Consider the following 16,232-nt stretch of genomic DNA (forward strand, 5'->3'; position numbering starts at 1 on the left):
TGACCAAAGTGCTATACACATTTTTGCACAACAATAGCATAGTTGACATCAGTACTAAACAAATAAGAAAAACAAACAATGAGAAGTGATAAGATACAAGGCAATATCAAAATATATTCAAAAACAGAAACAGAATAAAAGACCAATTCTAAAATTTAAGAAATATAAATGACCATATGAGCATTGTAGTTTATTTTGTCTCACTGTCCTGGTGCTGTAAATATTGTATGAGCCCAAGTATAAAATTCATGATGAGTGAAAACGACGTCTTTACTGCAGAAATGAAAATCTGCCAAACAGCCAAGAATTACAGCTGTCACATGATAAATTCAAAGACACTGAAGGTCTGAGAAAATAATGATTCTGACACAACAGTCTGAGAGGAGAGAGTGTGATTCTGTGACTGATGCACTAATGTGGGTTTACTACTCTACTGTATTTTATGTGTCACTTATTCGAGAGAGGAGGCTTCAGTGATGAGGACTAATTAAGGATTAATGGTATGTCGAGTAAAGTGAGTGTAAAAGTGTTTCCATAAGGGCGGGTAGTCTTATATTCAGGTCAATATGATACTCATTAGCACACCAAATGTGTATCAACCTGCGGCTGAAAATGGTTCCCAATAAATGTGTTATTCAGCAAATTAGTGTTTTTACAGTCTGTGTTTATTCATGCCCAGCAGCTGCTGCATTAACTCTACAGATGTTAGCTGCAGCCAGCTAGGACTGTACACATGTGGAGAGTAACTGCAATAATTCCAGTTATTTCCATTATTTTTCTGTTAGTTTCTCTCTTTTTCCCACTTGTTTCTCTATGATTATGGAGAGAGGAGTCATACAACCTTGGGCCAAGCCTAAATTCTTTGCTCACGTTGAAGCATTTTAACTTGTGTGCATGCAACTTTGCTTCAGTTTGTGCTGTCTAGCGTTAATTTGCATGCATTTGTGCCCACTCACGTCTTTGCAAATCAAATCAAGTCAGTTTTAGGTCTGAAGTCATAAATTTGCTCCAAAGGAAAACTCATTCAAATTGCATGTAGCTGTACATTTTAGTCTGAATGTAGCCTTTGAGAAAGATAAAACTGTTCATTTGTGAGCTGTTTTTAAAGATTGACGTCTTCAGGAGGAACAAGTGGGCTTCAGGCTTTAGGGCCACAGACAGTAGAAGCACAAAGAGATGAACTAACATGTTGTTGGTTTTGTATTTTCATGGGATTTCTCTGTAAAAAGAAACATGTGAAATAACACCTGCCTAACCCTTAATATTCCTGCTAAACACTGTATGTCTACCATAAATCATCTTTAAGTGTCTTAGCCACACACACACACACACACACACACACCTTCCTCCTCTTTTACATGAACAGCCTCCCCTCCCACTCTTCAGGGCCCCACCTGTGTGTCAGAGATAGAGGTTAGGTCAGCCTCTCAACAGGCTCCATAGCCCAGCTATCAGCCAATGCAGCTACTCAATGCAAGTGTCCAGTGGAGCGTGTGAATGGGGTCATGCCTAGGAGATGGGAGACGGAGAGTGAAGCTGCCATCCGTGAATAGGGAGGGGAGGGATAACAATTCCCAAGGCTGTCTCCTCTGCATTAGCAATATCTGAGGACCTATAATGTAGTCTGCCTCTCAATAGTTTGTCCTTTCTCCAGATGCTTTAAGGGGCCAAACAGAAGGAGGCAATGTCTGCTCTGATGGAGACTGCAGTGGTCTGTCTTTGCTGCTGTGTGTGCTCTGAATAAGTGCTCCATTGTTCTGCATTGTTGCGCTGCTATCTAAATATATTTTGCCACGAATGAGAAAACAGCCTCAGACTTTTGGACCCAGCTGTGTATGTATAAACATATAAATGGACTGTTAATGTACTTTTGATTGTTGTAATGATTCCTCTGTTTCCCAGAACATAACTCAGCGAGCTGCCAGTGTATCATCAGTGCTTCTCCGCCTCTGTTTGTATATAAATAGATGTCTCTTATCAGTGTCTCAGGTTGAGAAGTGCCATAAACTAGATATGAAGGGAAAAAAAAAATCATATTTACTCAATTGCTTTCCGCCACTTGAATTCAATTAACAGGGTAATGGATGCATTCAGCCTTTCCTCGCAGGTTTTAAATTAAAAATGTCTACTGGGTTTAAAATAGAGTGCAAATGAACCTGTTGGCCTCAGGCAGGTTGGGATAAATCTCTAGGGGGTTGTATGTGTGTGTATGTGTGTGTGGTTTTATTGTGTATTGTGCTTCAAGATGTGACATGTAAAATAAGAATATACAGCAGCTTTTCCTTTTCTTTTTTCTTTTTTTTTTTATCACATTAGATGAAACTGTCCACTCGTTATTGTGTTGTATTTTAGATGCTATTCTCACTCTTTTTCTGTGGTGTCCTCTGCATTTTTCTTTGAAGTTTATCTTGGATTTTTGGGATGAATTAATGTAATGTTCAGCCAATGTCTGCCAGTCAGTCGATCCACCACTTTCCACATGGAGACATCCCAACAGCTAAAGAGTGGATTGGAATGTTTTGTGCAGACATTCATCAGGTCAAAATTTCAATCTGCCCAAAACTTTGCTTTATGACCAACAACCTGCAAAACTAACAGCATTCCCAGCAGCCTCAGCTGTACTTGGTGGTTAGTGCTGATTAGCAAATGTTAATTTGCAAGTAAGTCATAATACTAATCATATGTATTTTATCAGGATGTTCTTGTTGTGTATTTTGGGTTACTACGCGATCTGTAGTAGAGAATCCCCAATGCATGCTGGGTAACTTTTTCACCTAATGTTCTTGTGGTAGCCATTCACCAGGTGGTCACGCTGCTATGCTAATAAACAGTTAATGTAACGTTGTAGTCCGGAACATTATCGTTATATTAAGTAACGTAATGGATGAAAGATATACAGAATATAGACATAGATATATAGATATATAGAACAGTTCTCCCACAAAAAACAACCTCGTACATCATCAGTGCAAGCAGTCTATTATGGCCCATAGTTCTATTGTAGGGCGACACTTAGCAGAGTGAGACCGAATTAGTTGTTTCAGCAAATTCCCCCAAAAAACATCTTTACTTTTCAGTGACAGCGCCTCTAGTGGCTGCAGTAACTCTGAAAGTTACAGGGACAAAAGTCTATTTCTGTCTGTTTTAGTGATAGACCGATATGGTTTTTACCAATTACTGATACCGATTATTAATAGTCAAGGAGGCCGATAACCGATATTTGGAGCCGATATTCATTTGCAGCAAAAATGAAAATATTGGCGTCAAAATTTTGAATAATACAAACTCCAACACTTTGTTTAAATGCCTTTAAGCATATGTTTACTAAACAGCTTTTCAGATTTGCAACATGTTAAAGGTTTTTTTTTATCTTAGACAATAGACATCTTTGTTTTAAAATTCTAACAGAAAGTGCAGGGAGCTCCCAGGCTCAGCAGCAGGTCTTAGAAAGTTAAATGAAAACTAAAAGAAAGAAATAGCTCCCTAAAGTTTTCTACAGTAAATAAAGTTTTCCAAAATTTTGATATAACTGAAATGTTATTTTATCTTTCACTTATCTTTGTTTTGAGTTCAAACAAAAACAAAAAGTGCAGAAAGCTCCCAGGGTCAGCAGCAGGTCTTATAAAGTTACCGTAATTTCCGGACTATTGAGCACACCTGAATATAAGCCACACCCACTAAATTAAAAAAATAAATAAATAAAATATATATATATATATATATATATATATATATATATATATATATATAGGCCGCACTTGTCTATAAGCCACAGGTGTCTACGTTGTAACATGAGATATTTACACATTCACGCTGCCGTCTCCAACGTCTCACCATCGATTCATTGATGCCAAGCTTACATGCAGCAGCTCTATTTCCTTTTTCAACAGCCAGATCGATTGGCTTTAACTTAAAAGATGTATGAAAAGATCGTATGCATTTCTTAGTGTGTTTTCCATGATGAGGGTGTGTGCATTAAGCGCAAAATGACCGTTCTGAAGAATTTAGTGTGAGTGTGTTTGATCTAATTCAAACAGTTTCATTGGCCACTGTGACCTGTTCGGTAATTTCATTGGTCTGATGTGACGAGGCTAAATGTTTTGCCGGCATGAAGTTCGTCAGCTTCCTGAAGTTTTATAAAGTAAATAAAACAAAGTTCAAAAAAATTTGCACAGAAATGTGAGTCTCAAATCAATTAGTAGTCCCAGCTGAGCAGCACCAGATTGTTCAGTGTGTGAGAGCACTGTGCATGCACAGCTTTCACTGCTGATTGGCTGTTACCTGTCCTGTGGCTCTGTGTGTAACCAATCAGATGGTGCTGTGGGCGGGACAATGCTGGAGACAGTAGTGACTGCAGACAGAGAGGCACGGCTGCATCAGAGCCAAAATAACCCAGGTTTAAATTGATCGGCCCGGCTGATAATCAGTCTATCCCTAGTCTGTTTCCTGTTTCCATCCAACAGTCAATGTGTCGTATAAGCCACATGAATATTAGTGTAACATGTTAAGGTCCTCTAACCTTAATGAAGAAATTATTTGAACCCAAACAGTGTTTCTCCAGACCTAACCAAGCCTTTACCATGACATTGCCACTTCTTATGTTTCAGCAGTGATGTTTAACATCAGGAGGTATCTGTGTCATATCTCCTGCCACTGTAGGGACGCCAACTCCAGAAACATCCAATGGCTTGTAGTAGAGGGTAGAGACAAAGTTGGAGGACATGTTGGAGAAGAATTTGGAGCAGGTTGGATTACTGTAATGCTAGATTCCCAATAACGACCGGTTCTCAGGTCTGTGGACTGGCTTCTAGTGTGTCAGAGAGGAGGATTTAAAGTCCAGCTGCTTCTCCACAAATCTCTCATTGGCTGCTACATGTTCCCAGACTGCAAACTCAGCATGATTCAAAACTTTACTGCCTTAGACTGAACCTTAAATACTGGTGAATCATCCTGTCCTGTCTATTCTCCGACTTTACATTTTCATGTTTTCATGTTGTTTTCCCATGTTTTGCACTTGGAATTCCCTCTGTGTGTGAAAACTGCTCTAAAAATACATTTTACAAGCAGTTATTTTAAAACTGTTTTAAGGCATTCGAATATTTGCGCCATGAGATTGTAATTTTATTTCACTATACAACAGTGTGGAACTTGTGATCACATGATTTGGGATCTTTATGTCGTTACTTGTGTAAAGGGATTAGCCAGACACATAAAGTAACCATGACGTTTACTGTGCTGATGGCTCAAAGTGGAGTTTGTTTAAAGGTATTCTAAAGCAACAAGTCATGTAGACAGAACAGGGAACTGAACTAGCTGAGGGACAAGGGGCAGGTATATATACTGAGTAGCTGATGAGGGAATTGGGAACAGGTGAACAGGTGAACAGGTGGGTGTGGCAGGTTAAGATGACTGAAGGTCAGAAACACCAGGGACCACTGCAGGAGGCTTTGACATGACAGAGCTGGCTGTAGCCATAGTAACCTGTTGTTTACCCTGCTAATTGATTAGAAACAAATCACCTGTGCTTCCTTTTGCAGGAGATTTTAACTATCAAGTCCAGAGCCGAGCCCTTTCCTAATTTTAGATTCTCCACTCACTCACTTGTTCCACCTTGGGGGCCCTGATTTAAATTAATCCATTCTGATGATGAGAAAAGTCAAGAAATATGAGCTTATAACACTCAAATAGAGATTTCTCATCATGTTTTACCATTAAGTATGCCCCCCAAAATAGAGTGCTTCACTCTGTCTGCCTGCTGTAAGGGTTTTTCAGTGAGACCATCTCCCTGTGTTTTTTTTTTATCTGCTGACTAATACCTTCCAATCTTTGTAAGTAACCTGCTGCTGTATATCTCAGTTAGATTGCGTGGCAAAAATAGTGCATTGTAATTTTCATGGCAAGTGATGTCAGTGCCTGGAAAGCTCTCAAGAGAGGCATTAAATTATGATAAACAATGTCTCTGCATATGGTACAGGAAAAAATGAAAGCACAGAATTTCACAGAATCGTTTCACTGCTGAATCAAGTTCAGTGCTAATGGATTCTGATCACACAGGAACTGACACACACACGCTTGCACACAAATAGAAACATACAGTTGCATTCACACCTTAAAACGTACGACCTCCAGAGACAGTTTAGCACAGACAGCATTGCTGAGGTTTGTGAATAAAAAGGGTGGTGTAGTGTAGAGGAGATGGGGCAGAGGATGAAGTACACAGAGGTGTGATTAGAGAGCAGAGAAGAGCAGCTTATATGGTGGCTGGTCAGGATTTGTGTAGAAATGGTTATTTAGCTGCAGTCAGCTGCAGGCAGATTGAGATTAATGGGCTTCAGTGAATGTAGGGAAGCTGAGTGAACCCACATGAAAACAAAAAACACACATGTGCACATACAGTGTATGCATGCTGTGCAACTGTCCACCTTAACAAGGTGTTTAATGCAGCACAAACACATTAAAAACTGTGTTTTCTGCCAGTTTTTAAAATCTCTAAAACAACTATAAATGACTGGAATTCACTTTTTCCTAGAAAAAGGACATTAAAGAGCTGCTTAAAGAAAATGTGGGACTAATTATGATTATTTCCAAGTCTGCAAAAAGATGTAACAATTAATAATTGTTGTCTTATGCCCAATTCTTGCAATATAAAAATACTGCAATTGTGCCTCCTGATGGTTGTACTTCTGGAAGAGCAATACTAAGTTGCTAGAGTATCCCTCTAACTGAATATGTCCCTGAATGACTGGGGAGGATGAGCATTTTTTTTGCTCTCATTATAAAAGCGACATTGACTCCTCTGGATGAGTTTCTTGTGGGGAAAGTTTGATCCATGACGACAGCCCTCCACATGCTCCTATTCATTCAAACAAAACACTAACACGATTCAATTCAGCCACAGCCTCTCTGACATATAGCAAATTTACATAAATGAATAATTACATTTTGCAGAATAATGCTCGATCTCACACATTATCTGTTTCTTTGTCTTCCTGAGTCTTTTCCTGATTTGGCTGTGAGACAGATTTCCCCCCGGTGATCGTGGCTCTACAGGTGAGCAGATGGAAACTGATGACTTTCTTGCATCTTTACACCATGATGCATTTGCATGTGTGCACACATAATGCCCAACTTCCCCCTGCAGAGGTGAGTTCTCATGCTGGGTCTTCACTGAGGTGGAATAATCTAATAACACTCTACACAGTTAGCTTTCCAATATGATTAAGCCAGGTTGCCATTTGTGGAGACTAATTTAGAATGAGTTGTGATTAGCTATTTCCACCCTCTAAGGCATTATGCATTTAAATGGGACACATTTTAACCAGCTGGGAATATGACAGTGGCTCCTGATTCCCCTAAGTGCTGCACTTGAGTGTTTATTTCTCTGCTTTCACTGTAATGGACCATTTACCTTCATGAGACAGGAGAGTCTGGCCTTTATTGTGTAGAGAAAGAAAATGAGAGCGAGAGAAAAAGACTATTTTGGGTTCCAGGGCTTGACTTGTACTGCAGTCATTTCACTCGAGGGATTAAGACTCAGAAAGCCTCCCTCGGCTCTCCCTCCCTCCCTCCCTCCCTTGCTCCTCTCCTCCTTCCCACTGCAGCCTAGGGTGGATTTACTATTTACCCCAGTTATTTATCACTCTGGAGCTGTGATGGAGAGGCCTGCAGGGCCAGAGAGAGTGATATAATGCCAGGGCTAGAATTAAAACTCTCAGCCTTGTGTAATTTGATTTGATTACTCTCTCATCCACCATCAGAGGAAGTCCTTTTTCCCTCTGCAGTTGGGTAACTCCTACTCAGATGCTGACAGGTGGACGAGGAGGTGTTGTGGGTTGATGTCACGCTCATGTCTCATTTTCTTTCAAAGCTGCAGTCTCTCATCTCCAGCAGCCCACTAGACTCTCCAGAAGTAAAACCCATGGATCAGGACAGACTCAAGACTTTTTTGGTATCAGAGTACCTGAGCAAATTGTCTCACTCCCCCTCCTCTAGCCACATGTTCCCCTCACCTTCCTCTTGATGTTCCTGCGCCTTCACCTCCTGTGCCCTCTCCCCTCCAAAGATCTTACCTCTCACTAACTTTTCTTGCCGCGCTCACTTTCTTTTGTCTATGTGCTTTGACAGAGTGAGTGATGTTGATCATTACTAGGCTCTGATGGCTCTATATCAGATGAAAGCCTCCTCAGTGCTCTGTCAATGTCACCAAGAAGCCATTCTGAGGCTAATGGTCCAGCTCCAGCACCAGGATCTTGGTGGAACTTCAGACTAAAAATAACCAATAGATCAGACTACACTGGATATCATGAAGAAAATATTTTCTCTGTATTCAAGGAATAAGTTTTTGGATATTTTCTGAACTACGCTCATTCCTTTTCTTGCTGAGAGTTATCACTCATGTCTGTACAGTAAGTATGAAGCTAGACCAGGACACTGCTTAGCCTGGTACAAAGACTGGAAACAGGGAAACAGCTAGCCTGGCTCTAACCACATCTGTCTACCAGCTCCTCTAAAGCTCAAAGTGCCACAGTGTTCTTTCACAAGCTCAGTGAACCGGCTACTGTGGTTTCCAAAATGTCAAACCTACATACAGCACTTTGGCTCAGGAATGGTGGAGCAGCAGCTATTCTGGACAGATGGCAAGAGCAAAAGAATGACACAATTTTCTGACCTGACGTTGGCTGTGTGCTTTATCACGCAGCAGGTCACCACGAGTTGTTTAATCTCAAGGTTTTCCTTCAAAATGCCGACTTTCACATTTGTACAGTTGTTGAGGGTAAAACACTTAATTCATGGTGACCACAGTTACTCTCATGTTTAGAAGAAATATTAACCTCTGAACAGTGGTCTAACAGTGTCTAACATAATTCTATTGTTGTTGCCAGTAGATGAGGTTTTTCTAAAGATACTCAGACCTTTCTGACCTAGCTGGAATACTGTGCAGCATGATGACATCTGTACAAACACGTTTCATAAATTATGACGGTGGACGACTGCAGGGCATGTTTTTCTTCATCCAGTCAAAGTGAAATGTCTAACAAGAGAAGATGCTGTAATCAATTGAGGATCTGGCAGTAAATCTTGCAGAGGTCCCACCAGCCCAGAACAATAAGTTAGAGAGCCTATAGCTGCGTGAGATGGGAGCAGCAGCGAACACCTCGGGCTCAGTGCAGACTGGGATAGCTCCATCCTGGCGTGCTGATTCACTGAAAACCTGCTGTTAAAGTCAGGTGGGATGAGAAGCAATGATGGCTCTATTACCTGCAATATACAGGGACAATATGCAGTGACAGCTGAGAAACAGTTCTATAAGATGAGGACAGTGACTGAAATGTAGTCCCTGGGAATAAGAGAGAGTCAGTAGCATTAGTGAGTAGTTTTGGATTGCCAAGTTGTGAGAAATCTTCCTTGACAGTTTGAACTGCAGATGAATGAATGGATGACAGATCATGAGATGAGATAAAGATCATCATCAGACATTTCTGGGAGATACATTTATTCACTTTCTGGCCGGGTGATCACTCTTACATATGAACCTAACAGGCGGTTAGCTTAACTTTTTCTTTAGGAACTATTTATTAATAACTTTTAAGATCTATAACTGCAGATTTGATGGTTTATTTTAATTTTTCATAACCTAGCAACCCAAAATGAGTTTTCATCTTGATTCTTACAGAGCACCAGTAAATGAGATCTGCTTACAAACATTTTATAAACAGTCCCCTTTTAGAAAGTTGTATCCAAGTTTAACAGTGATTATAACTCGGACTGTGAGACTTTAAAAGCATCATTGCTGGGGCAGCCTGGTGGCCCTGGGTCGTGGTCCCAGCAATGAACCATATCATCTGTTGTCTGAGTCCAAGTTGGAGACCCTTGTTGCATCTCTCTCCCCTTATTTCCTGTCGTCAGCTTGTATGATTGTTATGAAGAATAGTTGTGTATCATATTTCTCTGTATTTTGAATATACACTTACATAAAAACATATGCACATTACTGTTATATTAAAATCCCACAGCTTTACCATTTTGTACCTCCAGAAACAAAAAAGAAACCATTCTACATCAGGTTGTTAGTGACTTCTCCACCCAGAGAGAGAGTCTGAACACCACTGTGCCACCACCACACACCACACACACACACACACCTGCAGACAGGAAAACAATCTAACACTGAGTCTGGAGGTGAGAACATTTAACGGGAGATTGCAGATGATTTCACCGTTGAGGGAACTTGTGGTAGAATGGTTGTGGGTGGATGGTGGTTAGTGGTTGTCTAGGCCACAGCTCCGAATCCCCGGGCCCCACAACACTGCCATCTGAATCCAATCCACAGTCTGACGGATTGGGAGGCAAATTGACAGTGTCAGATTTCATATCACAGCAAGCTGCAGCAGGGCCAGGAGCAGGACTGTAGTCTAATAAAGGACAGTGTACCTAAAGGTGGTGGGGGTGCATGTGTGTGCGCACACGCTCGCTCGTGCAGTCACATGCAGATGTATTGACACCCACATGAAATGAGGAAAAACAGCAACCCCAGCACCGTCGGTGCGGCCGCTGCCCATGCAGCTGCTCTTGTGCTGCAGTTACACAACCTTTGTGCAGATGGGGAGGCATATGCTGACAGAGCCTTGTAGCGTGATATTGGAAAGTGGTTGCAGTGACTAAGCCTTTGTGTGTCAATCTGGGATTGTACAAGCCTCTGGCTATCACAGCTCTGACAGGAGTGATGAGAGCAACATAAGTGCCATATGTCAACCAGCGAAACCAGCCCAGAGACAACATGATTAACCCCAGTTCAGGATTAAAGCACTTCCTGCTCTCCCTCATGTGTGCATGTAAACAATCTTTACAGCAATTAACACAACAAATGAGAGAACCAGGAGAAAAAAAAACACCTGCGTAGATGACAATATTCAGTTATTTACACAGCAGTCTGTGGTGAGTTTACTGTGATGGTTATCATCTGCCCTCTAGTGGTCACACTGATGACTGCAGGAACACATCACTGTTTCAGACTGCTCTTTATGATCAGACTTAGGAGCACATTATCTCAGTGCTTGCGTCCATATACCGGTGTCCAATCATGATTTATATTGATTTTCCAATTCTTGAATTGATGTGAATGGCCCTGCAGCTCGGAGCTCAGAGGGGAGATTAAATTAAACACAGAGGAGATGAAAGAGGATGGCATTTTATCCCTGCAGAGCAGAGCAGAGCAGAACAGACAGAAGTCCTGGCATGAAGCCACACACACACACACACACACACACACACACACACACACACACACACACACACACACACACTGAGGAGAATAGACTGGTCTGAATGAGACAAGCTTTGGTGTGTTTTGTCTCAGGGAGCAGATTTTCTGGATAAATCAGAAAGAAAGGTTTGACATGTGCGACAAGTAGAGGTGCTATTCTTAGGTTTTAAACCAGCACCCTCGTTCTCTTGCCCTCCTGCTGATCTGGCTTTGGTCTTGTCTCTAAAGAAATGAACTCTTCCTGTCACTGTGGGACCAGCAGCGCTCTACATCTGAATTTGAGCTCTCCTGGGGTTTTGCCAGAAATCTTGAAGGGTCTCAGTTTCATATACACACACACTTAGTACAAAGGGTTTCAGAGATTCTTTGAAAACTTCACTAAATGTGAGTCTAATGTAAATCACTTATTCATCTGTCTTAATAATCTCTGACTGGAACTTTTCATCACGACCCACTTCTGGAAATTTATGGGCTTTCAGCTGCTCTTTGTTCCCTGCACTGTAGATGAGATAACACTGCATATGGGCCAAGTGTGATACACTCACCAAGAACTCAGTAATATTTTTAACCAGGCCAGTCGTCTGTTAGTTCACCACTCTCGTCTAGACTGAAATATCTCAACAACTATTGGGTGGAGAGCCAGGAAATTTCCCCGGATGATGATTTTGCTGATCCCAAAGCGCCACCAGCAGGATGACATTTGTAGTTCAGAGTCTGTCGACAGGACTGTGTCTGTGTCTAATAAAACATTAATGGTTAACTTCATCCCTTAACTTTTCATTTAGCGCCATCATCAGGTCAAAATTTGAATTTGTCCAATACTTTGATTAAAGATCAAACACTTTGAAAATGAATGACACTGCCATCAACCTCAACTGGAGTTTGTGTTCAGTGCAACTTTACATTAATGTAAACACTGATGATGATGTTTAAACTTCACAGAAGTGACTAACAGAGACAGTTCAGACCTAAATAAAATATGACTTAAAGGAGTGGTTTGAGGAAATATACTTTCTTGCCAAGAGTTAGATTAGAATCTCAATGTCACTCTCTTACGCCTGCAGCCTGCAGCCAGCAGCCGGTTAGCTTAGCTTAGGTTAAACACTGAGTATGGAAATGAGGGCAGACAGCTAGTCTGTCGTCTCTGAGAGGCTGCAGACGTGGGAGGGGTATCAATCTTCTCCTCTAACTCTAAGCAAATATGTCAAAAACTGTCAAACTATCCCTTTAAAATGTTAGCGTTTAGGCTACCAAAGACCTTTATTCTGAAAAAACCCTCTGTGTGACTAATAAAGATCAGAAACTACTGCTGGACCTCAGCTTTCACCTGCCTGGCTGCAGATCTCAGTTCTTTAAGTCGGTATAATACACAAGCCTGCATTTCCTCAGCAGAAATGAACACAATGAAACACCATACTGTTTTCATATGAGTAAAAGATTTATTTCACATTTTGTCTTTTAAATATCACCAGCTTTGTTTGAGGAATCAAAGACATCAAAGAACGGGTCACAGGAATAATTAAGGAGGCTCATGTGCACAGAGGGACGGAGGGACAGTCTCAGGTCTCCAGAAAACAGTGAAGAAGGGTCAGATAATGAGTAACCACACATTATGTCTGCTGATGGTTTGGTGCTCATACTGTAGTTACGAAGGACGGACAGAGTGTGCTGGCTTTCTTTTTTTTTTTCACTTATGTAAGACAGCCGTAAACATGAACACTTTCAGAGATGGGTTAAAATGTGAGCGGTATCATTGCCCGATCCTTATTTCTAAAGTCGACCTGGGAGAGAGCAAAACCAGTGGTAGTCATGGGGGTAAAGGTTGGGGGGCGGGGTCAGTGCGAACAGGGTGAAGTTAAGCAGCTACAGAGACATGAAGGCATCACAACAAGCAGAGACACAGAGTGAAGCACTGCAACCACGATACAAACACACACTGACTTGGCTTCACTGGAGATAAGCAGTTTTATAAACCCAACAGTCTGAGCTCTATTATTCAAAGGTGACACTGTTTCTACACCCGGCTTTACCTGAGTCAAGTTTATACTGAGGATATAACTCAGGTAATACAGGGGGGATTTAAAAATGACATGCCGAGAGGGACAAGGTGTTGCTGTTTTGCTGATCCCTGTGTATTGATAGTTAGCGGTGACGGCTTAAACCAACGACCTGGTCCATCTGACCTCTCATCTCACCTCCAGTGCAGGCGGGAGGGGGAGGAGGGGAGCAAAGGGCAGAGAGTGTCAGAGTCACACAGGCACTTGAGAGAAATGACAAACAAAAAACACTACGACTTCCATTAAGGCACAACAGATAACTACACACAGATGCACACACACACACACACACACACACATGCACACACACACACACATGCACATACCAGTCTTTGGGACAAGAACAGTGTGATTCTCTCAGTGAGCGTACAGAGCTGCACACACAGCACAGTGACCTTCAGAACAGATGCACGAACAGAAGAACTCTTTTAGATTCAGTCATGTGTTGATTGGTTTCCTTCAAATCTACCTCCCGAATCAGATTTCCATCACGTTACGAAAAAACACGAGTCCTACTCTGACGAATGGTTGCTAACGTCAAAGTTCATTGCTTTCATTGTGGTCAAAAATTTGTATTTCATGCAAGTTGTTTGCTATGTTTTTTAAGTGTTAAGCGTGAGATTTATTTCTCCAAATGTCTGTATAATCTTTCTGAGAACAATGCTTCATTTATTCATCTGTTGTCGGAAGTTAAAGAGGAGGCGATTTTCTGTTCTTTTCAGCAAAGATATGATTTGAGATGATATAAGATTTGAACTCATTGGATTCTCTAAAGTGTAAATAAAACAATGAAGCATCTATTAGGTGCAACAGTGTAAATCAACAGAATCCAACACTCACGTCAGTTTTTTAGGAAACATACTATGTTGGTTTTGGTTAACCACAGTACTACTATAAATGAGAAAAAAGGTGAAACATATTTGTCAAAAATCAGATATTCATAAAACAGCAACAAATAGTTTGTATTATCTAGTCTGAAGAAAATACATTCGAATGCTTCCATTACATTTAATAAAAGATAACCAAACAGAGCAGCTTCGTAGCACTACATTACCACTAAATACAGGGTTTAATTTGAAGGATAAAGCTGGTATTATTCTGTTTTTAATGTCAACACATCACATAAAAGCTGATGATGAATGGGTCTTTCTATAAAGGAGAGGAGAGGATGTACATCTTTAAAAACGGCTCACAAATATATAGTACGGTCAGTAATTTCCTTAAGCAGTTGTGCTCTGTCCTATTTAGTGAATGTTACTCAAACAGGAGTAGGGACTATTTTTAACCGTGGATGTTAGTGAGTAATATCTGGCACAAGAGCAGTGTTGTTGGATTGATTTCAATAAACTACAGTCAAGTTTGGCTCATGTTGTATAAGTTGAAAAGCCCTTTGAGGCAAATTTGTGGTTCTTGGATATATAAATAAAACTGAGTCAACGTCTGCACGAGTTGAAAATGTTTCAGCTTGAGCAGATTTGAGCTTATCTGGAGGGCGGATGACTCCACTTCATCCTCATACAGAGAAACCAAGAGTAAAGAAGGAAAACTGGAGAAAAATAAAACAAAGAGCTGGAATTCCTGGAGAGCTTTGGGACCAGTCAGAGCGTGGGCTTTCACATAAAGCTTAGAAATTCAAAAAACTGCATAAGCCACTTTGGCTACTGGGGGAAATAAACAGGTTGCCAAACCACAAAAAACAACCAGGCACTGCAGCTGGGGAGTATTTTATGCAGTGGAGTAATACACATTTGGTATACTGGTAGTGAGTATTCACCACAGCAGGACTGTGTATGCGGGACTGAAGGAAAATACACAGTGGTGCTCATGTTCGTCGTAGTGAAAAAACATGTCACCCAGTGCAACGTTGTGACTCTCTGATGTGTCTTCAGTAGCTCTCACAGGAGCTCTGCGGCACAGCTAGATGAGGCTTCATCTGCACAGACAACACCTGGTAAAAGAATCAATTCATTGTCGGATTTTATCTTTTCATGGGATTAGTTGACAAAATAAAAAACATAGAATATCACCAGCTTTATCTCTGAGCCTCCTCTGTGATTTTGTAATGGGCAATGGCACAACTCTGTTCTATTCTGATGTTACAGGATCTCATCAAACAGCTACAGCTGCTTGGCCAGAATAAATCAGCACCTAAAATCAGCAGAGGTAATTAGACACAGTGGAGACACACACACACACACATACACTCGCACTTTGTACACAAATGACAAACACACACTCACAAGTGCATGCTCACCAAAGCATGTGTGCATGCATAGAAACAAAGCCTATACACACACACAGTAAGCATGATGAGTTAAAAAACTCTCATGTCATCAAGAATGTGAATGTCATTGGCAATGTGTGGAGTGTTAATAGTGATATATTATTTGAGTTGATTCTGATCTTTTTCCTTCATTGGTTTCAAAGTTGAATCTGAAGTAGATTTAAGATGAAGTTAATTCTTCATTCCTCTCACACTAGCATCTCTTTATGATTAATCAGCTCATTACTATTCGTCTCGCTCTCTCTTTCTTTTGTGCACAGAGTGACGGTGCATTAGTGTTTTGCATGAGCTGAACAGTCTTTGTTACAGCAGGGTGTTTCTCAAAAAACATCCTATACCCTATATAGTTCACTACTTTGTAGCCTGGAACATAAAGTAGTGCACATGAGTACAGTGTCTATTGAGATGCATCCCCCTTGAGATGCAGAGGAGTGAGGTGATTGGTGTGGGCGGTTTAACTTCGGGGGAGGAGGCCCTTCTTGTAGGCCACTAAGCCGGCTGCAGTGGCAACAGACAGGAAGGTGGAGAAGCCCATGAACTTGAGGAGCCCACCGACTGAAGGCAGATTCCTCTCCCAGAAGGTGGTGACAAAGGGAAGAGCTGGAACCTCCTGTTGGAGGGACAGAGG

The 16,232-nt window shown here is 41.2% G+C and overlaps 1 protein-coding gene across 1 annotated transcript in view; it reads right to left on the reverse strand.

The window, feature by feature from the left end:
* Positions 1 to 12,679: 12,679 nt before the first annotated feature.
* The window catches only part of mao (monoamine oxidase), a 37,365-nt gene continuing 33,812 nt past the window's right edge, over positions 12,680 to 16,232 (reverse strand). The window contains exon 16 of the mRNA XM_018697333.2: positions 12,680 to 16,214. Coding sequence (XP_018552849.1) covers positions 16,059 to 16,214 — 156 coding nt within the window. The 3' untranslated portion in view covers positions 12,680 to 16,058. The remainder of the gene's footprint in view (positions 16,215 to 16,232) is intronic.

This window comes from Lates calcarifer, linkage group LG1 (genome assembly GCF_001640805.2).
Source record: "Lates calcarifer isolate ASB-BC8 linkage group LG1, TLL_Latcal_v3, whole genome shotgun sequence".
Classification (NCBI taxonomy): Eukaryota; Metazoa; Chordata; class Actinopteri; family Centropomidae; genus Lates; species Lates calcarifer.